At 41.5% G+C, this 26,077-nt stretch overlaps 1 protein-coding gene across 1 annotated transcript; it reads right to left on the bottom strand.

Annotated features, from left to right (window-relative positions):
- Nucleotides 1-4,292: 4,292 nt before the first annotated feature.
- Nucleotides 4,293-20,831, bottom strand: HHLA1 (HHLA1 neighbor of OC90). The gene is made up of 16 exons (XM_059815817.1): nucleotides 20,756-20,831; nucleotides 19,264-19,323; nucleotides 18,044-18,124; nucleotides 17,500-17,583; nucleotides 17,323-17,406; nucleotides 15,835-15,918; nucleotides 15,205-15,261; nucleotides 15,010-15,096; nucleotides 14,145-14,243; nucleotides 13,098-13,295; nucleotides 13,050-13,052; nucleotides 12,467-12,538; nucleotides 12,156-12,227; nucleotides 4,984-5,140; nucleotides 4,559-4,641; nucleotides 4,293-4,336 (listed from the first exon to the last, which is right to left on the bottom strand). Exons 1-16 carry the CDS (start codon nucleotides 20,829-20,831, stop codon nucleotides 4,293-4,295), a joined length of 1,341 nt encoding a protein of 446 aa, XP_059671800.1.
- Between the last annotated feature and the right edge of the window lie 5,246 nt (nucleotides 20,832-26,077).

The raw sequence follows: 26,077 nt of genomic DNA, 5'->3' as shown, positions 1-26,077 counted from the left end.
GCATTCATTTCTATTAAAAATCTTGCACTATTTCATCAGGAAGTGAGGCTATAAATATAACAGCTCTAAATATTTATAGCCTACTGTCCCAAATCTCTTACCTACACTTTAGTTAACAACGCCACAGTCCCAAATAGCTTATTCTACACTGGTTTCTTCCTGATTCCTGTATTATAGAGTACATCTAGAAAGGCTTACCTTGAGGCATGTTATTCAAAAGCAGTTGGAGGGAGGACAAATGGATTTCAACAAAGTCAGTACTAAGTTATTTATACCCACTTGGATATATACCTCACCCATGTGATCATTCCCTTTATCAAACCCACTTCAACATTTATTAATTAATTCTTCCATGAGATTCCTTAGAGTCATTATGCCCACCCTGTATCTTAATAATATAGCTCCAGCCATGTAAAGGATCTATACTGAGAAGTCTGTTCTGTGAGTGCATTCCCCGTATAGTAACTTTCCCTAATACTCTTGGCTGTAATTAAGTAACAATCATCTCATTGTTATTAATCACTCACAAAATCTCTGGGGCATGTGAATATGGCTTTAATAGCTTAACAAGAGGTAGTGTTCAGTGATGAAAGATGAGTGAAAATTTATACAGCTTTAAACACTGACATTCCTCAGGGTTGAGATGTCAGCTCTCATCTGTCCACAGTGGCTCTGATCCAAAGCTGAGTGAAATCCAGAGGAAGGTTGAGTCAATGAGCTTTGGGAAGGCTTCTCCTCATCGGCAAGATGTGCTTTCTGCCAGGGACAGACACAGCTGCGCTTCAAAGATGCCATCAACAAAGGCAAACTCTCCACTGAGTTTTAGCGTGGAGAAGTGAGAAGTCTGACAAATTGGGAATTGTAAAAATAGTTACGTGAACAAAAGGCTTGGCTCCTCCAAGGCCGTGTGAACTACATTGTTTTCAGAAAGGCCTTTGACACTGTCGCCCATAAGATTCTTGCAGAGAAGCTGTTGATATTTGGGCTGGATGAGCCCAGTGAGGTGGGCTGAAAACTGGCTGAATGGCGGGGCCCAGAGGGTGGTAGTCAGCAGTGCAAAGTCTAGTTGGAGACCAGTGACTAGTGGTGTATGCCAGACTGGGTCCAGTCTTGCTTAACACCTTCATCAATGGTCTGGATGCTGGGGCAGAGTGTACCCTCAGCAAGTTTGCAGATGACACCGAACTGGGCGGAGTGGCTGATACGCCAGAGCATCATGCTGCCATCCAGAGGGACCTTGCCAGGCTGGAGAAACGGGCCAACAGGAGTTTCATGCAGTTCAACAAGACGTGTAAAGTCCTGCACCGGGGGAGGTACAACCCCGTGCACCAATATATGCTGGGGACCACCCAGCTGGAAAGCAGCTTAGCAGAAAAGGACCTGGGGTCCTGGTGGACACCAAGCTGAACTTGAGTAAGCAGTGTGCCCCTGCAGCAAAGGCAGCGAAGGGTATCCTCGGCTGCATTAGGCAAAGTAGTGCCAGCAGATCGAGGGAGTGAATCCTTCCCCTCTACTCAGCATTGGTGAGGCCACACCTGGAGTACTGTGTCCAGTTTTGGGCTCCTCAGTATGAGACAGACATGGACAAACTTGAGACAGTCCAAAGAAGGGCCACAAAGATGATTAAGGGACTGGAGCAGCTCTCATATGAGGAGGGGCTGAGGGAGCCGGGACTCTTCAACCTGGAGAAGGCTTAAGGGGATCTTATCAATGTACATAAATACCTGAAGGAAGGGTGAAGAGAGGACAGAGCCAGGCTCTTTTCAGTGGTGCCCAGTGACAGGACCAGAGGCAATGGGCACAAACTGAAACACAGGAGGTTCCCTCTGAACGTGAGGAAACACTATTTTACTGTGATGGTGACCAAGCAGTGCACAGGTTGCCCAGAGAGGTTGTGGAGTCTCCCTCCCGCTCTCCTCCTTCAGAGATATTCCAAAGCCATGTGGACATGGTCCTGGGCAACTGGTTCTAGGTGGCCCTGCTTGGGCAGGGGGGTCGGACCAGATGACGTCCACAGGTCCCTTCCAACGTCAACCATTCTGTGATTCTGTGATGCTATATCAATTCAGTACTGACATGTTGCCAGGAAAAGGGCAGGGTCCAGTCATACCATTTCTGTGAACAGCCCTATCAAGGAGCTTTCTGGAAGAGTGAAACATGGCAGAAATTATGCCTTAATGATATGAAAATTCATTTTCATGTGAGTTTTGGTGCTTCCAGTTGGAGTCTCCAGGGATTGCCCAAAGTGCATTTTTACTGCCTTGACAAATATTTTCAGCCTGACAAATCAGAGTGCGCTTGACTGGGCATAATAATAAACATGAGTCCTCTGAGGTATTGATTTGCTCATATGCCACCATCATTTCTGTACTTCTGCCAAACATGCACAGAGGCTTTGCAGGACTGGAAACCCTGGAATATGGAAAAACTTTTTTTTTTGAGGGTGGTCAATGTGTTCACTGTTTTTCATGGAGCCTTGGTTTTCCATTCCTTCTGTTATTTTGTAGTTTTTCTCATTAATTTTCATTATTCTCCTGGGAAAGCCAAACAGTAAGTCTTAAACAACTGTGGCATGAAAGTTGTCATTCAGGACAGGTACCATTAATCCTTTCTAAGCTCCTTTCAGAAGACACCCATAACTACGTGATACCGTCTAATTCTCTCCCCATGAACACGCTCGGGTAATAGCTCTCCGCCCTTTCCAAGACCTTAGAGCAGAGATGGCTGTGACCTACTCCCAGTGCCAGACACGGCCCAGGCACACCCTGTCACGCTATAGAGAGGTTAGCACTCTATCCAAGGACTTAGATTCCTGCAGGAAAAACACAGAATGATTTCTTATAAACACAAAAGTGTCCTTTAGCACGGAGATCAGTGCTACAACTCAGAGCTGATTAAACTTATTAAAATAATAATAAAACAATATTTTACAAGGGAAGCTTTCTGCAAAAATATTTTTCTTTTGATATTGTCTTTTTATTCAAACCTAAAAAAACCCAGAAAATCAAACTGACTTTAATCATTGTTTTCTCCCGTTATGTTTTTGTTTTCATGTCCTTCTTCCTGAGTTCTCAGAAAACTTAATGATAAAAATGTAAGAAACAATAGAGATTTATTTTTTTAATCATGTTTTCAGGCTTTAAGAGGTTTTTGTGAGATTTAAAAGCAACAGTTGCACAAAGGTGTAATTCATCCAGCTCTTCACAGCAGAACTGATCCTGCCTTGGGTGAGGAGAGGTGCTACAGAGCGAGATCTCTTCACAGCACTGCAGTACCATGGCCGTGTTAACATTCCTGATTTATGCGTTCACTGTATTGACATTCCTACTTCTTCCACTGGCCTAACTTTCAATATCAACTGTAATTGGTGCTACTCCAAGCTATCCTGCTCTTTGATATGACAAAAATGCTTCTGTCATGCTATTGGGCACAACAGTGAAATGTGTTTTGGAAGAGGGCTGCTGCGTTCCGCCTCTCCCTGGGGGCAGCATTCCTTATGCTGCCACCTTTCTCCTTGGCTTTATATTACTTTGAACACATATTTCTTCAGTGAAACATCAACATGCACCAGCTGTAGTGCAAATAATCTTTTTTTGAAATATTAATGGCTTGATGATGTACTTTGGGTTGATAATAGCATCATATTGCTGCAGTGTAGCAAAATATAGGATCATGCATTGGTTATTCTTTCCTTTTTTAGAAGTGGCTTTTAGTTCACCAGAGTTGCATATAAGGAAAGAGTTGAATCTTGGTGAGCTCACACGGGTGTATCACAGAATGAGAGTACAAGAGGTTTGAACATTTCCTTGGTCGAGCTCTGCACTAGATGAGTTGCTGAAGTAATGGGAGACATTTGGTTTGGAATAATAGATAATCTGCATGTCTTTAATACCAGGAAAAATCCTTCTTGTCTTCAGTATTTCAGGTTGCTTTTAAATTATTTTATATTTGTTAATTTTGGTTACTTTTTCTTAATTGTAAATAAAACTAGAATAAACTATTTGCATTCACTAGCCAACCATATAAATATCCTTCATAAAACACAATTTTTAAAAGCCTTTCAATGCTTTTATTTCAGTTATATCACTTGTATAAAATACATTTGTTTTTACACATTATTTTTACAATGCCTTGGAGGAAGACAGATGTCTAGGTTAACAGCTGGTTAATAGCTTGTCTTGTTACAAATATTTGTAAATAACGTGTTCCATCCTGATTTTTACACGGAGAAATTAAAGACACAACTAAAACTGTCACCAATCTTTCAAACTGCAGTAAAATTCCTCAGTGCTCTAGACCAACGTACAGATGTTTTTAAGGCATTTTTGTTTTAATGCTGGAAGAACACAAGAAAAATGTCATCAGAAGAGGTTTTAATGAGGAAAATATTAAAAACATACATGAATGTTAATGAATCTTTTTTTTAAGTCCCTTTAAAAAATCATTATCAGATAAAATAGCTATCTGATGAAAGACAGCAAATACTCTGGATATCTAAAATTTTTTGTTATACCTTCATAATAAGGTATGTAGAGATATAAAGAGAAAATATACTTACTGTGGGAGTAAGCAACTCTTTTGACTCTTTCACAGACATAATTTGCATTTTTCAAGAACCAGGAATAGTATTCAACACAGTACCTAAAGGTGTAGTTAAAGTTAGGAGAGTAGTAGCTTGTTATCATTCAGAAGCACAGCTGTATGCATATCGTACTGCTAATATTGAATATGGAAATAAAAAGCTAGATTCTGACTTCAATGATGTCATTAGATACTTGGAAAAAATCAGCTGAGCTTTATTCATTTAGTTTGAATACTGGCAGCCAGATCAGGTATTGGTCGGTGCACTGGGGACCCGTTTGGGTCTCAACCAGTAGCCACAGACTCTCAAAAATGAGCAGTGGTGATTGAAAATTGTCATTTGAAAAAAGCCTAATGAAGTATTTTAAGCAGAAAGAGAGAGAAACCAGTGCCAGGTTTTACCTCATGGCTTCCTTTCTGGAATATCTTCTTTGGCCAACGCACAGGCACAGCTGAAAAAACCTACACAGCTCCATCACACAGGGATTGATCTTTTGCACTATAAGAGTGACAGGAGGCGAGGTCACACGGGACGCTTTGAGGATCGCCTGTGGACACCCTAGGAAAAAACACAACTCTGAACTACTTCAAGTACTTGTCCCATTACATTTCTTGCAATGCCTTATCTGGGCTGTGAGAAACCTGCAGGTTAATAAGCCATGGAGGTATCCTAAAGTCAAATCCCAGTGAGGCAGATCATTGAAAAGAAAACAACACACAGCCTGGCAGCTGCTTGAGTGAAAGCACAAATATTCTGTTCAATTTATTATTATTTGTCATTACTGGTTAGTTACTTAAAACCATGTTGCTTTTATTTATCACCAATGTAAGGAACAACTCTAAAGATGTAATGTATTTGTTGTTACCTGTTTAGGCGGAGGTTCAGTTGCCATTGAAGCATCAGTTTTCCACAGTGCAAAACAGCCAGACAAAGAACAGCACCGTACCCTTACTGTATTTGGTATTTTCTATATGCATATGCTGCTTCAATGAAAAATTCACTTCCAGTTCCGCATGCTTCCCTACTCCCACACTCTAAATCTGAATCCTAGATTAAATATGACTGAGCTAATAAAGAAACAGACTCTCACTGCTCTCTCCATCACTGTTTTTAGCCTCATTAACAAAATAAACATGATTTATGCAGAGGTTATGACTTTCTCTCTGTCCATCTCTCCAACTGTCAGTTTTCCCCTTCTTGCATCTAGTGAATTGAATAATTAGCTAATTTCAGCCCAGTTTTTAGGGATGAGTAAAGATCTTCTGGATAAATACATTCCTACAGGCTTCATGAAAGCTGACAAGTAACTGGAGGAAAAAAGGTCAATTTTTGCTTGCACGGAGAGGAAGGTAGGAATAATTTCTCCATTTTACTATTTGTTTGCCAGAAGCCAGCTGGTTAATCAGTGTTTTTTCCTTCAAGTGGCCACCATTATATTATTTTAACTTAAGAAAAACACAGGAAAATGGTGTACCTGGGGATGGACTCCCTCTTCCCCTCTCTTGAGCCAACTAAAAGGAAAATATCTAGTTTACTCTATTCATTGAATCTTCTGCAGTCAGCAGCAAGAGGTAAACATTTGCACACCAAACATTTCATCCCGTCAGCAAATGCAGCTGTGCCAGACTGCAGGAAAAGCAGTGCTACAGGACAGGTGATGGCAGCTTATAACAAAATCCTGAATTGCTATGTGGTTTTTCAGTGTCAAATACAATCCCTCTTCAGACTCCCTTTCTGTTACAGAAAAGAGAAAAGAAGGCAGGGTGAAAACAGGGGAAATTGAGAAAAGGTAAGGCAAAATTGAAGCTGTTTTCGGTTTTTTGGGGCTTTTCTTCATCATATTAAGAGAAAAACCTAACATTTGCCATAGTCTTGTCTTCTCCAAACCATTATCTGGCACACGTCATCTCGCACCTTAGCTAACAGTTGTGTTATGATGAGTCAGAATCAAAGGACTTGCTAGAAAAAAAATACGCAATATTACAATACACTAAAAGGCTACCAGGGCATGGCTAAAATAAGTGTGTACCCACCTCTTCTTTGCTCTGAAGAGGAGATGCTGTGTGTAAGGGCACACTTTGGGTTGCTGCAGTGAAGTCACCTGCCCTGCAAGGTATAGCATCTGACCCTGGGGAACTGCATGCACACACATCGCATTGTCCCCTGCGTACAGCAATCCTTCCAAAGGGATGTCTCCCCTACACCAGCACTGTGAAAAATAGGGGACATCCCTGCAAATGCCACGCTGGGGCTCTGAACCGATAACCAGGGCCCAGGCTGTGAGAGGGCTAATTTTGCATGATGCTGGTGTCCCCCTCACATGCACCCACCGGGGTGGAAGAGCCCGAACGTGCAGAGCAAAGGTGGCTGCAGTGTGGCTGTCAGCTGGTTTTTCCGTTTCTGTAACTAGCGGCAGGCTTTGGCCATGTGTAGATAAACTGCCTTACCTGCAGAGTATAATCCCCTTAGACACTGTAATTGCATTTCCAGGTTCACGTCTCACATGCTTTATAACTTTGGGCCATCTTACGTTATGCGATAGGAGAGGTTACGGAGGTTAAATTTGGACTAATGAAGTTCTGTTGAAATAAGCTTGAGTCGTCTGGTGCTGACAAGGGGTTTAATATAAAATGGCATTCATGGGCAGGAGGAAAATAAAGGCTCTGCCAACCTGAAAGAGATCGCTACGAAACTATTTCTCTTCTGCTAACGCTTGCCCAAGGTAGCAGGAGTCAGGGAGGAGTACTGGGCAGACACTTGCAACTCCCAAACTCACAGCCCCTCTGAAAACTCATTGTGTGACAAAGGTCCTACACAAATATCAAGCGTAATTAATCAGGGATGTGCAAGAGGGAGCGCCGTTTCTCTTAATCTTAGCAGCTTCGCATAAATGTCATTAGGCTTTGTCCACTTAATAGCATTTGACACACCTTGATTTTTTTTGCGCTCGTTGGCAATTAAAAATGAATGATTTCTTGCTTTAATAAACACTCTTCGTGTTAATAACTGAACATCAGAGCGTGCGGCAATGAGGTTTTAATATACGTTGCCCGTGAAAAGGGATGTTAGAGTTGCTGTAAATAATAAAAATTTGCTAAGGGCCACCCTCCAACGAATCTCAAAGTCTCCACCAACATGGGTACTCGCCACCCTGCCTAACAGGTGTTAAATGCTTGCTGTTTTGCCAGCTGGGTGTTTTGCCAGCAGAAGTTCAGCTTTCTCTAAATGCAAATTGAATGACTGCAATTTCATTTTGGATTCATCTATGTGGGAAGGAGAAGTCAAATAAAAATGCTGAAAGTTAAACAAATTTCTTTGGTTTTAATTTTTGACAGTCACTTAATTTTAAATTAATGCTGCATTTACATAATACTGTATTTATTTAATATTGAAATTCTCTTTCAATTAATGGTATATTTAATTTTATTTGGATTGGATAATATACTCACATCATATTGTTGAAATTAAACTTTTCAGTGCTTCATAGTAATTTTTTATACCTCTTCTGTAATAAATTTCTACTGTGAAATGTGTTTTTTGTATTCAATTCATAAATTCATGCAGATTTGGATTAAAATTTAAAAAAAGAATTAAAAGTAAGAATTTATTTCAGAACTTTCTTGTCTAAGAATTTTCTTTTCTAAGAAATTGAGTCAGTCAAAACAGACCAGAACACGCAGGAATCACAGCTCCCTGTGCACAGCTTTGCTCTTGTCTATTTGAAATTACCAAGTTACTGTCACAGGCAGATAAGTAACCAATTCTTGTGGCAGTAAACAGCCCGTTCTATTATTAACTCAACATCACATCTCTGATACTGAAATTAAATTTTGCTGCCAGTGAAAAGCAATGTTACAGCTACTGTGAATAATTCAGACTTACAATATCCCTCCCTGCATGCTCTAATATGCACACTTGCATATTTTATCAGTTGGCATCCACTTTTGTCATTTAAGAAATTACTTCCTGGAATAACTTCTCAGTCTTCAGAGCATTGTGGATGCCCTTCATTGCTTTGCAGTCCCACCCTTTGATTTAATTCCCAAACGCATGATTGATATATGCAGGTAGACATCCTCTTGTCATCGTGGTTTCTGATGGAGAGGCATTTAGTGACTCTCCATTCCCTGCGCTCATTGAAATCCATGTTTCCCAGCCTTTTCAAAACGGGCTGGTTCCCAGTCCTAGGTTCTCCAGGGTCTATAGTGTTGCTCACCAGACAGCAATTGGCACATGAGCAAACTCTGGACTGTGCATACTGCAAGTCCAGTCACATACTCCAGCAACTTCCAGTTATTTAATCCTCAAGTCAAACTCACCCAAAGCGAACAAGACATGCAGACAACTTTGGTTTTGTGCAGAATTTTTGATGGATGAGAATTACCATAGCATATTCCTCTGCTCCCAATCAAGATAAGAAGACCTAGTTCCTCTTAAATTCTCTTCACACCATCAAGAATGTCAAGAAGTCAAATTATATTCATATGATATGATATTAGCTCGTTATCTTCACGCAATCAATTTATGTCATGGGAGGTAAGACAAGGACTCTGGTATTTTGAGCCTTTTAAACAGAAGTAAAATGAGAGAAAGATCAAAAAAGGGTATTTGGCTTCCTAACTCCATGGTTTTAAAAGCCTCTTACATCAAGAAATGCTCCTTGGCTCAGCACCAGTGAGTCTTCTCCTTGGAAACATGTCTCGGTGGATAGTTTTTTTATTGCCGTGCTCAGTCCTCCCAGGCAATAGTTTCCTCTCCCTCTTCCCTGACACTGCCTTTCTGCAGGACTTGTGTTTGTATGATCACTTGATGCTGTTGTCAAACTTTGTTTTTCATGGTCAGTATTTTTAACTCTGATAAGATTATTTACTTCTGAAAATGGATGTCCCACTGAGTTGTATGCTCTCAAATGCTTTCTTTTCTAATAGTATGAGTAAAAAAAAAAATTTAAAAAGGAAAAAAAAGAAGACAAGCAACCCAACAGATGCTGATGAACTCAGCCAACCAGAACAGGACTGGGAACTCTGAAAAACCTGATCAGAATCAGCAAAAGCTACAAAAAGTAACAGCACAAAATCCTGGTCTTGGATTACAGCAATAGGCAACAACAGCAAAACCAAGGGAAAAAGCAAATGACACCAAAGCTGTAAGATACCACTGCTCACCTATTACGTGATTATTCCCAGTGACAGAAAAATTGAAGATCTGTGAAAGAACCTTTCTCCCTGACTCAAATATATTTACCTCTCCCCACAAAAGCCCTTTACAGACAAGTAAAGTTGTGTTGGAATTCAGCAATGAACTGAGAGAAGTCAGTATTTAAAATATCATTAGAAGTGGTGAGATTAGCAGGGAATCCAGGCCAGAGCTTGATTTTTAAGCCTCCAAGTAATCCCAAAAAGAAGATCTGAGGGTTGCCTCTATGGACCCAGGGAGCCGGCTGTATCCCCGATGCTCTGGGTCAGCTCCACTAGCAGAGAAGGACAAGGCTACAGAGTTTCCCTTTGTGCAAAAACCTGCTGGTGATGCTCAGTTTTTCACGTTGTCTCTCCTGTTTTGACAGGCTAACTATCAGCAGCAGTTTTCTCTTACTTAGATTTATCAGGAATCCATATTAAAGAAACACGATTTCCTTTGACAATACCAGAATGGTGCAGTTTCCTACTAATCCATCACAAACCATATAATCTGCATTTCTCTTTGCTTTCCTTGCCTACTATCCTTCAGAATTTGCAGGCCTTTATTTGCCCATATTATCAAATTTTTTTGTTCTATTTCCTAGATGTCCAAACAGACCTCTGGAAAAATATTATTTGACTGGCATTTTAGTTCTTTGGACTCCTCTGGTTTTATCTATAATGTAAAGTCCAAAATATAATGAAGACCCTGTAATTTAGTCTGATATATTATCTTTGCACTACCCAGCATCTGTGAATCTCTTAAACAGTCACCACACAGAAAGACAAGTAGTTGATGGACAGATTTCCAAAATTCCCTCCGGCAGTCCTCACCACCCAGCAAGACCTGTGTTCACACTCTGTAATTGTAGCAGCAGAGTCAACTTCAACAGGGCGACCAAGGACAGCCTCTTCCCAGAGCATCCCACGAGCTCGTAGCTCCATCATAACTCTAAGCAGTCAAACTGGCAGGATGTAGTCCTAATGCCAGGAAACCTTGGAACTGAGCCACCTGCTTATTCTGGAAAAGTGGGGACAATTTTTTTCCTCTCTAGTCTTGAGCAGAGCACAGGCATTGCCCCAGCTTCATGCACTACAGGAGTTTTTACACCGACCTCAGTGGTAGCTACCAAATTTCTCTTCTCTCCCTAAAAAGATCATGCTGCACTGAACAGCAGATAATCACAGTCAGAGTCTGGACTATAGGCACATAGATTTTTTCTGGATCCCAGAACAGGCGGTCTGGATTTTCCCTCCAAATACAACACCAATATGAAATCATAATAACACTGATTTGCTTTCCGTATTAGTATCAATGCTGGAACATGTACAACAATGTATCCCTCAAATTTACTTCCTTAACTACCAGATTAATGGGGAGCATATAATCAGGAACTGTGACATACAGGCAACTTCAGCTGTACCTTGCCCACTGCTCAGCTGGCCAAGTGGCTTGGTTTCCAGTGTGACCACTGGGAGCAAGGACACCAGACTGGGAGTGGAAGGATCCCAGGGGTACTAAAGATGTCTACAGCATGGGGGGCATTTTACCCAGCTTTAGGTGTCCATGATGCTGGTACCTAGAGCTGAACTAGCTGTCTTCAATCCCCAAGACCGGGATTTGCAGTTGAGATTTATTCCCGTTGTACTCCTGAGCTCTGCTTCTACTTTGCAAATTTGGGCGTAGGTAGCCTGGTCTCAGACACACACACATGCTCAGCATCCAAAGCAGGTGCTGGACTCTCCCAGAGTTCAGACTCCCCTCCTGGCATTGAATCAGGACCAGTTTTTCAAAGCATGTAATCTCTTACTAAATCCTTATATGTAAATACAATTTTATTGCCAACATGAATGTGTGATACTTAGAAGTCGAGTGGCACTTATCATATATTTACCATGCTGAGCTCTTAAATTCTAACTCTTTATTTCAGTGCTTAAAAGGAAGAACTGAGCTTTCCGGAAAATGTAGTTGATAATGATCTTTCTTTAGCAGAGGAGGAAGTTTGCAGTATTGTAAATTCAGGGCAATTCTGGAGATTTCATCTGGTACGGATTGACTTAATATTTCCTTTATACGAATAGGGAGATATAAAGCGTGATTCTTTCTTTTGGAATAAATTAATTTTAAGATTCTCCAATAACAAATCCATGTTAAAATTGACATACAGAGTACCTATGTTAATTCTATCATCACAGTGTAATTCGTATTTTGAATGTGTGATTGTATATGATTCGCAAACAAATATGGAAACAGTCTTTTAGACCTTTTGGGTGTTTTACATACATAAGTCATCATGTAAATTAAACATGTATGTTGTTTCTGCGTGGGAAAATTTGCATACTGATACACTTTCAAACATACTACTATTTTTGCCGCATGAGGTGCAGCTACTTACTGGTAGCTGAGTAAAGTTTCAGTGTCACACCAGGCCTGTAGGGTGGCATAGACAGTACTGAGGAAGGCAAATCTGAAGGAGAGAAAAGAATATAACTTGCCTTGAAATCTTAAAAAAAAAGAAAAAAAAAAGAAAGGTTGATTGAAGGAATAACAGAAAAAAAAAAAGCTGAACTCACAGACCACTAATAAACACTTACATAGACTTTGATGTATAAATACGTTCACAGTCACCTATTTCTGCATATATTATTTTCTATTTCATAAATTTGCCAACTGACACACGTTGTTATTATCCCAGATCAATCTCACCTGGCTCTGTTTGCATCAGTTTGCTGGTTTCTTGAGGAGACACCATCTGCATCCAAAATGCGGACATGTCAGCTATGGGAACAGAAAGACACAAGCTTCGTGTCGTTCAGGATAGTTGTTATTTATCTGTCTATTGAGAATTATTGCTATATATGAGACAGCTCAACAGCCAGAGTCCCTCACCCAGTAGTTCCAGTGGCATATAAAAATGTCAAAATGAAAAAAGAACAATAGCTGTCCTTGGCTAAATCTTGAAAAGTCTATGGGCTAGGGAAAGGAAGGTTTTAAAGAGGGTATGTTGAGTGGAGACCAAGAGAAGCAGCTCTATATTGCTTTTCCACAGGTCTGCTCACTAAGTTTGGAGTAAAATGTGAAGGAAGACCTGGGTGGCAGAGGTGTCCGTGAGGAGTACAACTTAGTTTTTCCCCAAAGGGTAAGAAACTACAGATGGATTCTATAACTGATTTTAGCACTTCTACAATAAAGAAGTCGACTCACTAGTGACCCAGATTGGGTCTCCCTGAACGGCTTCCCAACCTCAACCTCAGAGATGTGGTTTCAGCTTTCGGCCAAACCCCCCCACCCACTTTAGCAGGGTAAAGCGGGTGTTAGTCCTCCTCGCCGTACTCACTGGGGCTGGGCTGCAGGGCTGGCAGCGGGGCCGAGCTCCCCCCAGCAGTCGGAGGGGGTCCATCTGTCCCTCGTGGTCTGGAAGCATCCACATGTGGTGATGGAAACCCCGATCCTTTTGCTCCAACTGTCTTTGGCCACGGTGGGAACCTCGTGGTGGGCATTTCCTCCCCTTTCTGGGCAAGAGGGATCCTGGTAGCTGGAGAAGCAGGAGAGATGGAGACAGAGGGAGGGCACCAGTAACGTGCTGTGGATGCTGGTGCTCCACCGCAGCAGCGAGTGTAACACACTGGGGGACAATAACCTCTAAAATAAACCTAGAAAATCCCATCTAGTCCTTGAGTGCTTCCCCTGGCAGGTGAATGGCCACCTCTCCATTTAATTGTAAATACGGAAACATGGGGAGTACCAATAATGTTTGAAATTTTAACTGAGAACATTTTAATGTACAAGCTTTCATAAACAAAAATAAGAAACTGAAATGTTCCTTCAAAGTGTTTCTTTTTCTTCAGATAAATTATTTTTTATTTCCTAAACTGCTTCGCTAGAGAGGAGAGAGATGAAAGCTCTTGTCTATGTGAAGGGGAGCAGGCAGGTACTGGAGGGCAGATACTGGAATTTGAGAACTGATGACATTTTGAGGCAGGAGTGACACTGGGCGCTGGAAGAGATAACAAAGTTTGGTATGCGGTTTAGCAAATTAAAAGAGCTTATAAAAAGACAGTAGACGGACTAGAGAAAATGTAGAAATTTTGTTGTAGACAGATGCAGCTGCAGTGATGAGGAGGTATGAAGTAAAATGCTGAATTTCTCTTTGCTCCTATTACATGGAAGCAAGTGTGAAGATTTGCTTTTTCACCCTCAAAATGAAGCAGACTAGCACTTTTCTATAATGTAGCCTTGTGGCAAAGCTAAATGCACTGAAGCTTATGAAATGCTCAGGTACTCACAACTGAACGTCATATAAAGTCAAAGACAGAAAAAAATGAAAAATTTACCATAAGAAAGGAGAGACAATATAAATTTAGGTCTGACAATATTTGCTCACTTTTAAATGTCCACGTCCACACGTGTTCTGCTGATGGATCTACCATTTTATTTGGGTCTTCCTGTAACTTCATGAAACTTGAAAAAATCGAATCTAGATCTTTGAGGAATGAGAAGATAGAGTTAGTACACTCACCACCCATCATGTATTGTATGATAAAAAGGGAAGAAATCAGGTTCTGGTATAATGGAAACAGTTGTTTTCTTTTTTAATTAAGGTAATTTTTGGCAAAGTGCCTTTGATTATGTTTTTTGAACAGGAGAGACGCATCCTGCAGCTTTCAGCACAGATAAACTTGTCATTGATTTCACTGTCTCCCTCTTTTAATCAAGCATTTAAAATGAGAAATGGCTGTGGCAGCAATGAGAGGTGAGGATCTGAAGTGCACCTCAACCCAGCAAAGCAGTTTTGGGTGGAGGAGCCACACAGCAAACTGACTGAATATATCCAACTCCTTTCTGAAGGTAACTCATGTAAAGGAGAAAATTTGTGCTGAGAGCTGAGTGAGGTACCCATTTAGATTAAGAGCATCAGGGAGCCTCCACAGTCCACTGCTGAATTCTGTAAAAGCTCTTATCCCAGAAGGTTTTGTTCATTCCTCCACTAGAAAAACTAATAGCTACTAATTTATAAGTTTGTACATTTTACTTACATTTATAATATGAATTTTGTATTACACTTACAATAATATATCAATCCATTTTAATTGTAATAAATACATATTAATATATATAAGTAACAATAACAATTTAAAATAATATTTTAAAATATTTTTATATGATAAAGATGAAGTATTCATTGCAAGTGCTACCTGGGCATAGTTTTCATTGTTGTTGTTTCCTTTTATTCCCCAGGATGTACTTACCTAGGTCAGAAGATGTGTTACTGGAAAATGTGTAATTAATAACAGGAGACTTCTCCAACATTTCCCAAAAGTCAGAGAGATTTCTCCCTGCAAATAGAAATGCTTACAAATACCAAGAAAGTCTTGTTTCTAGTACAAGTCATCACCAAGCGTAAGTAGGACAATATTTTGGGGTAGAATGGTGCTAACTTTTACCAGTCTGCCCTGTCATCACACAGATGTAGATGCAATCTGAATCATTGCTCTGACGCACTGAAAGACAAAAAAATGTAAAAAAGATCATTGTTACCAGTTTTCATTATATGAGGTTATCTTAAATAGTTGAAAACACAAACAGAAAATGGTATGTGGCTACTACAACTGGCCAAATATTTTCCTTCTGATCTGATTTTTGACAAAAACCTCGAACTAGCTCCAAATCCAAATGCAAATATTTTCACGGGAAATGTTTCTACCTAATTTAAATTCTAAATTACAAGCATTTCTACATCAAAAATACAATTCTTCAGATAATATAGCCCATAATTATTCTTTGGGTATCATAATTCCCCAAAATACCAGCATTTGATAATACTTCACCAAACTTGCAAACAAAACATAGTTGCTCATAAAAACTTGTATGTCTCTATATTATATATATCTACACATTATATATGTATCTTCTTCCTCTAAGGAGACTTTGTTTACAACTGCAGTCCATGCTTTGCAAGAAAAATGCCTCTGAGTAAGAGCAATAGGCTTTTATACACATTTCTATGCTTGTTTCCATGCCAGGAGTAAATCAGACAAATAAGACAATGATAAATGTTAAAAGGAAATGCAAACCTGAGAGAATAGAAGTAGATTTGAAAATTTCTGTGAGATAACTGGTGGAGTTTCCAATAATATCAACAAGTAAAGCTGTAAAATCTAGACAATGAAATAGAGAAAGTTTATGATTGAAAACACATAATTTATCATCTATGCTAAGTCAAAAAATCACTTTTATACGTGATCATATTTTGGATATATGCTTGTACGTGACAATGTTTAAAACATTTTAAAGTTCAAAATGTTTCTGCCGAATGGGAGTGGACTTAAGAAGCTACTGGAATACTCTGCAGAAGCACATTTCAAAGATGATACCCAAAATAGCACCAATGTGCCTAAAAGTAAACTTAAATGGAATTTATCTGTTCAAGAGAACAATTTAAAGTAACACTCTACTTAGTCTGCTTAAACATAGAAGGAGAACCAAAGCTTGTAGGCTTTGCCTGAACTAACTGCCTACTTGCCATGTAGGACCTTCCAGGAGGCATGTGATTGTCTCCTCTGAGGTCTACTTCAGACACACTGATGTTGTCAGCTCAAAAAATGGCTAGTGGTGGTGGTGTTACGACTTTTTCACAACAGGTTCTAGCAGTAACAAGTCAGTGTTGTCATCTAGGGAGTGACAGACATAAGCCCTGTGTTGGGCACTCAATTTCAACTACTTGGGAGGCTGCTCACCAAGATATTTTGGATTTGGGGCAGAAAGATTACAGTTTCTCCATTATACCCCAAGGCAGACTGGGTGATTATGCAATAAAGCTTGTGAGATATGTGGGTCCAGAAAAAGCCTTGAAAGCCGTTGTGGCTCATGTGTGTGGTCATCACATGCAGCTTAGAGAGTACAGGTTCTGGTCCCAAGCTGCTGAGCTACTCTTGTGATATCTTACATTATCCACCCATAGAATTAGAGCGCTCAGACCCATCCTGGAGTGTTAAATCCAGGATTTATTGAATAAATGTTAAATACCGTGAGATCGGGGATGTGAATGAGGATTATAGGTGAAGGATTTGCCCAACAGCATTTTACACTCCGTTAAACAGCTCTGTGAAGACGTTAATCCTTGCTTTTCACTCCTGTTGGGCTCACTGAAGTTACTAGAGTCCATTGGTGCAGAGAAGTCCTTGTTCATCTCCTGTGGGTTATCCCAGGAGAGTGAAAGTGGCTAAGGTAATGTATCATACATTGCCAGGTTGTCTCTCCTGCACTGTTCTTTGTACTCCAAGGAGGAAAGGGAGGTCTTTCTGCCGGGTAAACCATGCCGGTCACTTGACTGATGGCTCCATCCCAGACTGGCTAGCTGGGTGTAGCCATCTGAAAGTGAGTTCATCGAGTCTCCCCCAAGGTTCAGACCAGCCATTCATTGTGAGTAATGGCTGTTGACCTCAGTATGGCAATGCTGCTCATAAGGATGAAGTCTGCAGAATTCAGGCTACAGCTTTCAGCTCCAAAGGAAATAATTCAGCTTACACACATGCAATTGCCAACCTCTCTTGTGTACCCACCTGTCAAGTCATTTGTCACATTGTTCAAACAGTAGCAGTAATGCATAGGGAACTTGCCAGGGTCAACATTTTTCATGTTAGAAACTGTAGGGAGAGACAGAGAAAAATCAGTATCTGGATGCGCCGGCTGTGTGAGAGAAAACGCTTCTGCGCGGAGCAAAGCGCCGAGGCACTCACTGTTATAAATGGTGACTGACACTTTGTGGAAGGCAAATGAGCTGTGAGACGTGACGCTCAGCAAAGAGAAGAGTTTTTTGGTACCTGCAGAAACACATGCCTATGCTATTAGCAGTTGGAACAAATTATGAGAACAGCATGTTTTGACTCTGCTCATTTAATTTCTAAAAGGCTCCTGAGGTGCTGATACACTACAGCTGCCTGAGACTCAATTCTTTCTCATTTCCACTGAGGGAAGGATCATTTGTATTACTTCTTCTTTTTTTTTTTTTAAATTCAAACCTGCACTGGATTATAAAGTGCTTTCTAAAGGCATCCCCTAAGTAATTATGTTGCGTCTGTATATAAACACACACTCATTTCTAAATTCTTTGGGTCAGACAGCTATCTGCATTACAAATGCGCAAGGGTGACTTGCTCCTAGAATCAACTCTGGAGGCAGACAGCACGCATTTATGGCTTCTCCTGCTAACACCATCAGCCCTTTATCTCATTGACCGCCGGGCTGACAGCCTGCGTGACCTGCCTGGCCACGTCACATTACCTCTGAGCGCTGTGTTCAGCATGCCGTTCACCAGCTCTGTCAGGTTAATAGCAGCCAGATCCACGGACTTCGCAGGCAGCTCTGAAAAAGAAGGGGTCTCTGAGCAGCTGGCTGCATGAGGGCGCAAGGAAATGGCCATTAATCCCCTTCTTATGTGCAGCAAAAATCTTCCAGAATGGGAAAAACAAAATGAGCAGATTATGTACCAGGGTGCACTGAAAAACCTGTGGTGAGAAAATAAAGATGCCAGGAGTGCAAAGAGGAGCCTGGAAAATAGCAAGGCAAAGCGGGCAGTGCAATGGTAGGCCAAAATTCCGGCGGGGCTCCACGTTGCCCCTTCCCTTGAGCACGCCCCTGAGCCAGCTGCCCGGCAGCCGAAACCAGTCCCGACGTTTGCGTGCCCCCTCGTGCTGGGCAATGTGCATTTACTGCCAAAATTGCAGCAGATCTCTCTTTGCAGATCACAAATGGAGGAGAAAGTACCTGGGAAATGTTCCCCCTTCCCCAGTGCTACACAGAGCCAGGATGAAAATGAAGATTATTTTTTTTTCAGCTGCCTTGATGGCTATACTGCTATGGCAGAATAAATCAATTGTAGCTGAGTCACACTTTCAGTTTCAACATGTTTTCTTTCTGTTGACATTGTTTATTTGTTTTGCCCAAGTCAAAATTTCTGAACGTGTTCTTTGGCTTCCCTCCCACAAAGCCTTGCCGAAGCAGAGCAGTATGGTATCCCCGTGTGTGTGCGAGGAGGAAGGTCTCTGTGTGCCTGACAGAGAGAGAAAAAACAGAGCAGGACAGAAAACGACGCACAGAAAGCCGAGATGAGAACAAAATTGAATTTGGGGAGAAATGCAATTTTCCAATGACATCAGTATTATTTTTAGCCAATTCAAAACCAAGCTGCACCCCAGGGCTGGAAGCAGGGCTTGTCCACAGCGTAGAAGAGAGCAAAGGGAAAACAAAAGGGAATGGAGATCTGGGAAGGAAAGAAAGGAAAAAGTGAAAACAACATTTTAGACTCCTGGAAGGATGGAGGTTAAACTGGCCAGGGACCTGCGTAAGCCCTGTGTTGGGTGAGGAGCCCTTGCAGCAGTGGTGGGTTGGGGCTCACAGACTGCAGGAGAAGGGCCCATCTGCCACCACCTCTGTGTCCAGCACAATACCTCCCACTCCCACTAACACCCCCACACAGGGTCTCCTGACGTGCTGCTTGTTACCTGACGTAGCCAGCACTGCCACTTGCTTCTCTTTCTTATTTTCTCTTCTTATGCACAAAGCTGTGGAGTGAAGAGAGAGACTGAGAAAGAGTTTTCCCTGTTGAGCTACCAAGCAATGCTCTGTGGAGCTCTCCACCTGGGTTACTTTGCTGCTCTGATTCATTTTAGCTCAGAAACCAATGGACATGAGCACTGCAAAGCAGGCCACTGAGTAGTCACAACAGTAGCTGATCAAGCGCTTAAAAATAAGGACGTCCTAAAGGACTTGCCAGGTCCTTTAGATGCCAGCTAAAGAAGGAAAACAGATTAAATATCAGAGCTTGCCCCCTTAACTCAAGAATCAAAAGAAAAAAAATAGCAGCAAACTGTTGTGGAGGTCTGCACTAGGCTTGTGCACAACATTGACTGCAAGGTACATGGTATAATAAGGCGAAATCTAAACAAATCTTCACAGGCTCTGTGCATGGTTTTTATTCAGAGCAGTCATTCAGTTGAGTATTGTTCTCAAGAGCTGTGTTTTGGGAGGAATGAACTGGAGCTGGGCTCAGGGGATTGGACTCGTTTCCTGGCAAGGTGCAGAGCAGCAATTTAGACATCCCAGGATAAGTCGAAGTGCAGGAGTTTGGTGCTTAGCCTCCCTATCCCACCAGTGGAGAGCTGAGTGCCTCCAAAGAGTAACCTATGAGGCTCCCCACATAAGCCAGTGCTAGGAAATGCTAAACTCCCATATCCCTTTGAAGCTTCAGCTTCTCAGTCCATCCAAGCTCCCCAAAGAGAAGTCCTCTCCTGGGAGCTGGTGGTGAGGAGGGCCTCCCTCAGTGGTGGTAATGCCCTGTTATAACCTAATGGGCAGAGCTCTCACCAGGGAGTAGGAAACCCGGGTTCAATTTCCTTTTCAGCAAGAGGAAATCTGTAGGACTGGAAGCAGCAGAAGACAGAGGAGATGTGACTGCATGATCTGGCCATTGGTACCTAAATTGGTGAAACCTAAATTGGTGAAACCTAAGTGCTTGTCCTTATTCGTACAAAAATCTATGCCTTGTACAGAAGACAATCCCTGGATACACTTCTCTTTCTCCTACTCTCTTTACATATACGAAAAGGAAAAACACCCTATAGCGAATCCATGGTACAAGGCCTGTAAATCGTGACTCCTCACACAGTGCTAGTCAGCTGTATTAACAACTCTCACTTAGTATGAGCTAAATTCGGTCTGACAATCTAGATGGTAGGAGCTCTTCTAATCCTTCTCTCTCTTTCCGTAGAAAACCTTCTGATTCCAGATTCATGGCACGGGAGCCAAGAGTAGACCTTTGCCATCCTCTGGTCTGCCCAAGTACATGGCACCAGCCCCGGAGCTGCAGCCCATCAGCCTTACCTACACAGGGTGAAAGAAACAAGTCTGACACAGATGTGGGAATGGGGCTATGGGAGCAATTGAGAAAGAGACACTTGGGTTATTCCCTGGGGAGCACCAAACGATTGTCCTTACCTGTGTTGCAAACCAGAAAGAGACACAGAAATCCCAGGCTCATCTTCACCGGTATATGCCAGCAGAACCACTGCATTGTGGACTCTGACTTCCAGAAGTTTGGGCTGCTCTAGGAGAAAGAAATACTGTTTTGGTGGTGTTAAAATTTGTGGTATTGTGCGATTTTGTCCAACCTTTGCCCCAGAGTGATGTGACCGTGAGAGAAATATTAGCTCTCTGGGATGCAGAGAAAAGATTAGTGCTATAAATGGCAAAAAAATCAGAAATCACACAATTGGTATTTTCTGTGTATGTGTGTGTGTCATGAGTTTAGTATGAAACTCTTGATTTTTGAGTCCTACGTAACTGTGGCTTTGGTGGGACTTGGTAAGGTCATCTACACAGTCCTGTTCTCTGGCACGTTGACCTGTGCCCAAAGGACACTAACACATCAAACGCTTAAACCCTTTCTGTTGAAATAAGATTAAATTTACTTATGTTCAATTTCAGACCAGGTATCAACTGAGCTCCTTTTCTGCAGAAATGTTTCTTGCCCAGTCATCCCTAGTCTTGTATTTCTATAGTTAATTATTGTCACCAAGATGTGACCTGTGCTGCCTTGCGTAGTTGCTTGGGAGGGATTAATGGCATTCTGCCTTTCAGACAATGAGCTGCTTTACAGGTTTCAAAGATTTAATTAGAGGTTGTTGGAAAAAAAGAAGGAAAGTCCTTACTTCTTTACATGTTCCCCTGTTTTTGTAATATCAGAACATGCCAAATAGCTCTGTAGTTGTCAGAAAATGAGGGTGCGTATGAAAATTAGCAAAAAAAAGTCCAAAGGTTTTTTTTCATGTCGTCTCAGAGCAGCTAATCTTGCAAGTACGCAGCAAGCCATTATCTTGAAGATAATACTGTTTGATTAACAAACTATTATCACTGAGTTTCAAATCTTTCTCGTATTTAATTCACTAGAAAATTAACACATTCTGAAAACAGCTAATTTGTACTTAGCAATTCTAAAGAGACTCTTCCTTGGGATGATGAAATGATACCAAGCATTTCTGTGTTTGAAATGTCTGTGTTTGCTTGTCTGATGAGTGAAAAGCATTTAAGTACCAGCTCTGCTAATTTAAACAAAGCTCTGAGAAGCTTTTTAGGTAGTATAGATAGTATCCTATCTATTCAGTCCATCTGCCTAATCCTTTTTACTCGACCCCAAGCCTATACTCATCCATGGCTTCCGCACAGCATGTGCAGAAGAGCAGGGCTGAGGCAGAGAGAAAGCCATGGCCAAATCTCAGTCCCCAGACTTCATGTTCTATCACCTTTTTTGTGAGCTGGACTAATTATGCATGGACAGAGTCCAGTGTCCCATGGACCAGCCTAGCATCAAAAATGCTAAGCTTGGCTCTCCTTGCAACAGTATTTGGGATCTGACCGACAGCTAGACTACAGACCATGAATGTGTTGCTGCCATGAGAATCACAGGGCGACACCCAGGCAAGGCTATCCCTGCTTCCACTGTCTGGCATTATAAAGCTTACTGGGGCTTGTAACAGCTTTCTGTATCTATCTGTGGACTTTGCAGTTAGCGGAGACTGTAGCATGGTAGCTCAAGCCTGCTAACATGCTGACATGATGGAAGCAGTGGTGATGTAGTCTGCAGTGAGGTAGGTATAAAAGTAATCCGTGCCTCTGCATTTGGCTCTTTTTTTTTTTTTCCTTTTTGGTTTGACTGTATGTAATGGAGAGGAATTAATGATACTCCTCAGTGGTGCTGAATATGAAAAACTGGTGCTTTGCAAAGGTGTGGGGAGGTGGCTGTTGGGGAGAGCAGGCTCTGGGGTCACCTGAAGTTGTGGAACGGGGCGATCATGTCAAGGGGAGGTTTGTAACTACATATGTTTTGGGGCAGGAAGGCTGTAGTGGCTGGTGCACCAAGCCAATTAAGTGTCCTGTCAAGGGGGAACTGTTGGGTTGTGTGTTTGACTGAGGTCAGCAGTGGGCTGAATTTTATTCCTGTACTATGATAAGTGACTGTCTCCCTAGAAGATCTACGTTACGATGAGCCGTGCTTCGTGATGTCGGTTCAGTGTTTATGGGCCATAGACCTCCCCCAGAACGTGTTCCTCACGACCCGTTCCCTGCACACAGGGTGTGATCAGGCTGCATGGCCAGCGCTGTCTCTGTGTACGCTGGCCCAAGGGACATCAACATGAAACATGGCCAACAGCAGTGCTGCCACCGTACTGCCCCTGTGGCATTAGGCTGGTTGGCTGGAGGGTCTCTGCAGCCCAGACTGGCCAAAGAGCCCAAACCTCTGCCCTTCATGAGATTTTGGCTGCATAGCAAGTGAGAGACCCAGACCTAAGAGGTGGGAGAAGAGGACATCCCCTGCCCCATTTTCAATCTGCCCCTACAGATCAATGGTCAGTGTTCATGCCAGAGTGGGGAGATATGATTTCCAGGACCTGCGGTGAGGAACGTGGGCTCTCCTGAGTCACCAGTGAATAATACTTGGACTAACACCAAAATCTTTGGTGTCTGTAAAAGCATTTCAAAGATTGATGTGCAAGCTCAGCTGTTCTACAAAGGTTCACAAGTAACTGTGACAGACTGTAGATAATTTCCTATCAGGGATCTAACTTCATTACTGATTTATTTAAACTGGCCCAGAGCTGTTCATTGTGGCAGGATGGAGAAAATCATCTGACAGAGGACTCGGTGCAGTACGCTAGGGCAGGGGCTAGAGAGAGCACGTTCCCAACAGAGAGAGAAGGAGCAATAAAATTGACAGATGAAGAAACTGTCTTACTAAAGCACCTTAGGGGAGAGAGAGAGAGAGAGAAGAAAAAAAAAGCTGTAAAAGCAGAAACAAAATAGAAAGAGGGTGAGATACAAAGTCATGCTTGGAAGCATTCCATGCACATTGAGAGATGCTTTCTCACTCACCTGAATTTGCAGCTCTCTGCTGTCCTCCCCGCTGAGCGGCTCCTCCACGCTAACCAACACACACAATTTTCTCCGCATATGACGCTGATTTGCAGCAGGGATTCAGAGCAGGCATTAGCGTGGCCGTAACATCCCACATTTAATCGAGGTACGATTACACGCTACAGACCCAATCAAGCAAAACATCTAACGATTGGGACAACATGCAAACATAAGCTGGAAGGATGGATCATAATAAGACAAACCTTGTTCTACTTCTAGCAAAGAAATATTAAATAATGTTGGTATAAAATGATGGAAAATCCTCCATTCATGGGAGGGCTTTTTTTGCCTGAACGTCAGATCTAGCACTGTGGTGTCCTCTGGCCAGTACAAGATACTTAAAAAGATATTGCAGAGAAACCTCAATACTAAAAACATCGCCCTAGAAAGGACTGCCCTTAGTCCTCAATAGGTAGAGACTGATTTAAATTTGAAGCATCAGGTTTTAGCTGCTTTCCAAAATTTTTTCCCAGCGTTACCTCTCTGAACACTTATGCTGTCCGATGAAATTTCAAAGCCGTTTGTGACAAATATTCCTAGAACTGTTGTCTGAAGTATCCTATCTCTCAGCAATGTGGATATTAGCAATATTAACTCTTATGATACACGTCATGTTTGCGTTACTCTGGTTAACTGATACCTAATTTTTATCTATTAGAGACAAGTCGTTAGTATTTTGTAACTGTATGTCTTTTGATTGCCAGCATAAGTGACGCTACTGTGATGACTAAAATACATGTCCAGATTGCAAATATGAAACCCTTATTGTACTCCAGCTCAAAATTGCTAATAATTTCCATTTCAAAACATAATGCGATTCACAGGCACTAAAGGCACAGGTGCCACACAACCATCCCATAAAGTGACTCTCAGTGAATGTTTTTCTTCCAAACGTTTATCTGATAGAGGATGCAGGTCAAGCCTTTAGTTACAAATTCTCCTTCACCTTTACTGGATATGACAATCCCCCTCTTGTGTTTATTTTAAGCTGAAGGATATTAGTAGAATTCATTTTACTTAGAACTGTTGATCCAGAGTTCCCTGAACTGCTGAATTGGAGATTTTAATCCAGTTCAGATTACCTTTATACACTCATGAAGACCTCTTATTAAATGCCTCCATTATTCTGGATTAACAGCAATCTTAAACCAATGTGTTTACTACCTATGCTTTATTTGAACTAATTTTAATGTGGCAGGTAATCATGAAGTTTGAAATGTTTTCATTTTTCCTGTACAAACAGAGTGCAATCAGATATCGAGTGGTTTTCCTGTGTCTTCATGCTAAACAGAGCAGAACAGAAGTTAAGAGACAAAGGACATAAAAAAAGGAAAGTCCTTGAGTATTAATTTCCTTACCTTCATTCAGTTCCAACATCTAAAGGTCATGTCTCATTTCAAGCACACCATGATACACCAGGTCTAAAGAAATATTCCATGTTAATATGAGAATACGCCTGTGTTACAATTACACGCTTTGTTATATTTCTACAGCTACATTTTAAACTCAGATTTATTTTATGAGAATTTTAGCAAACATGTAATAAAAATACATTCCATTCACTACATTCCCACAGAGCATTAATAGTAGAGTTGAAAAGGTTCCCTCCGAGTACACAGGAAAACACTGAGATGTGGAATAGTTAATATCAACTTACCTGAATTCTCTTGACAGAGGGAATTATTTTCAGAGCCTATATAAAACTGGAGGTTATCGCCAGGTCTTAATAATCACTTCATGAAAGACTTTGAGTAGACAGGCTTGATAATCTTGCTTCAAAATCCTGTGAAAATTGTTATCCTAATCCCAGAAGGAGTAACTAGAGGTAACACAATCACAAGCACACACAGTGCCCGTTGAATCGTGCATGGAAAGGCTCTGCGGCAGGTCAGGTCAGGATTGGAAGCTCCTGTTGGCAGTACTGACTGGAACTGTGGAGCAGAAAGGATTTTTTTCCCTTTTAAAGGGGCAGTTCATCTTACTGCAATTAGGCCAATGCCACCTTTGATGGCGAGATGTAGGCCAGGTTAAGCCCCTTTGGTAAAGTTTTAGCCATCCTTAGAGAAGTGATTTAAACAAGGGGCATTGTTGAGAGAATGGAGAAGAAACCTGAAGTGCATCTTAAATGTACAAAATCAAAAGGAACAAAATGAGAGTTAAAACAGAAAATTGCCCAGCGGGGTGGTGAAGTGGTGAGGAAGGGAGAGAGATCTGGTCACAACAATGATGTAGGGCAATTTCAGTGATGATGAGTGATGTTTAGTATTACCCAAGAGATGATCGCTATTGGAAGCAGTGGGTAAAATTCTGCTCCCATTTACTCCTGTGGACTGCAAGTAATTCTTTAGA

The sequence above is a fragment of the Gavia stellata genome, chromosome 3, assembly GCF_030936135.1.
Source record: "Gavia stellata isolate bGavSte3 chromosome 3, bGavSte3.hap2, whole genome shotgun sequence".
Lineage (NCBI taxonomy): Eukaryota > Metazoa > Chordata > Aves > Gaviiformes > Gaviidae > Gavia > Gavia stellata.
This window is presented reverse-complemented; position numbering and strand designations above follow the sequence as displayed.

Coding starts and splice junctions, on each gene's coding strand:
- HHLA1 (XM_059815817.1), bottom strand. CDS start 20,831: ATGCAGTGGTTCTGCTGGCATATACCGGTGAAGATGAGCCTGGGATTT. Junction 15,262..15,834: donor ATCTACTTCTATTCTCTCAG/GTTTGCATTTCC, acceptor TTTGTCTTTCAG/TGCGTCAGAGCAATGATTCA. Junction 15,097..15,204: donor TGTGATGACAGGGCAGACTG/GTAAAAGTTAGC, acceptor TTCTATTTGCAG/GGAGAAATCTCTCTGACTTT.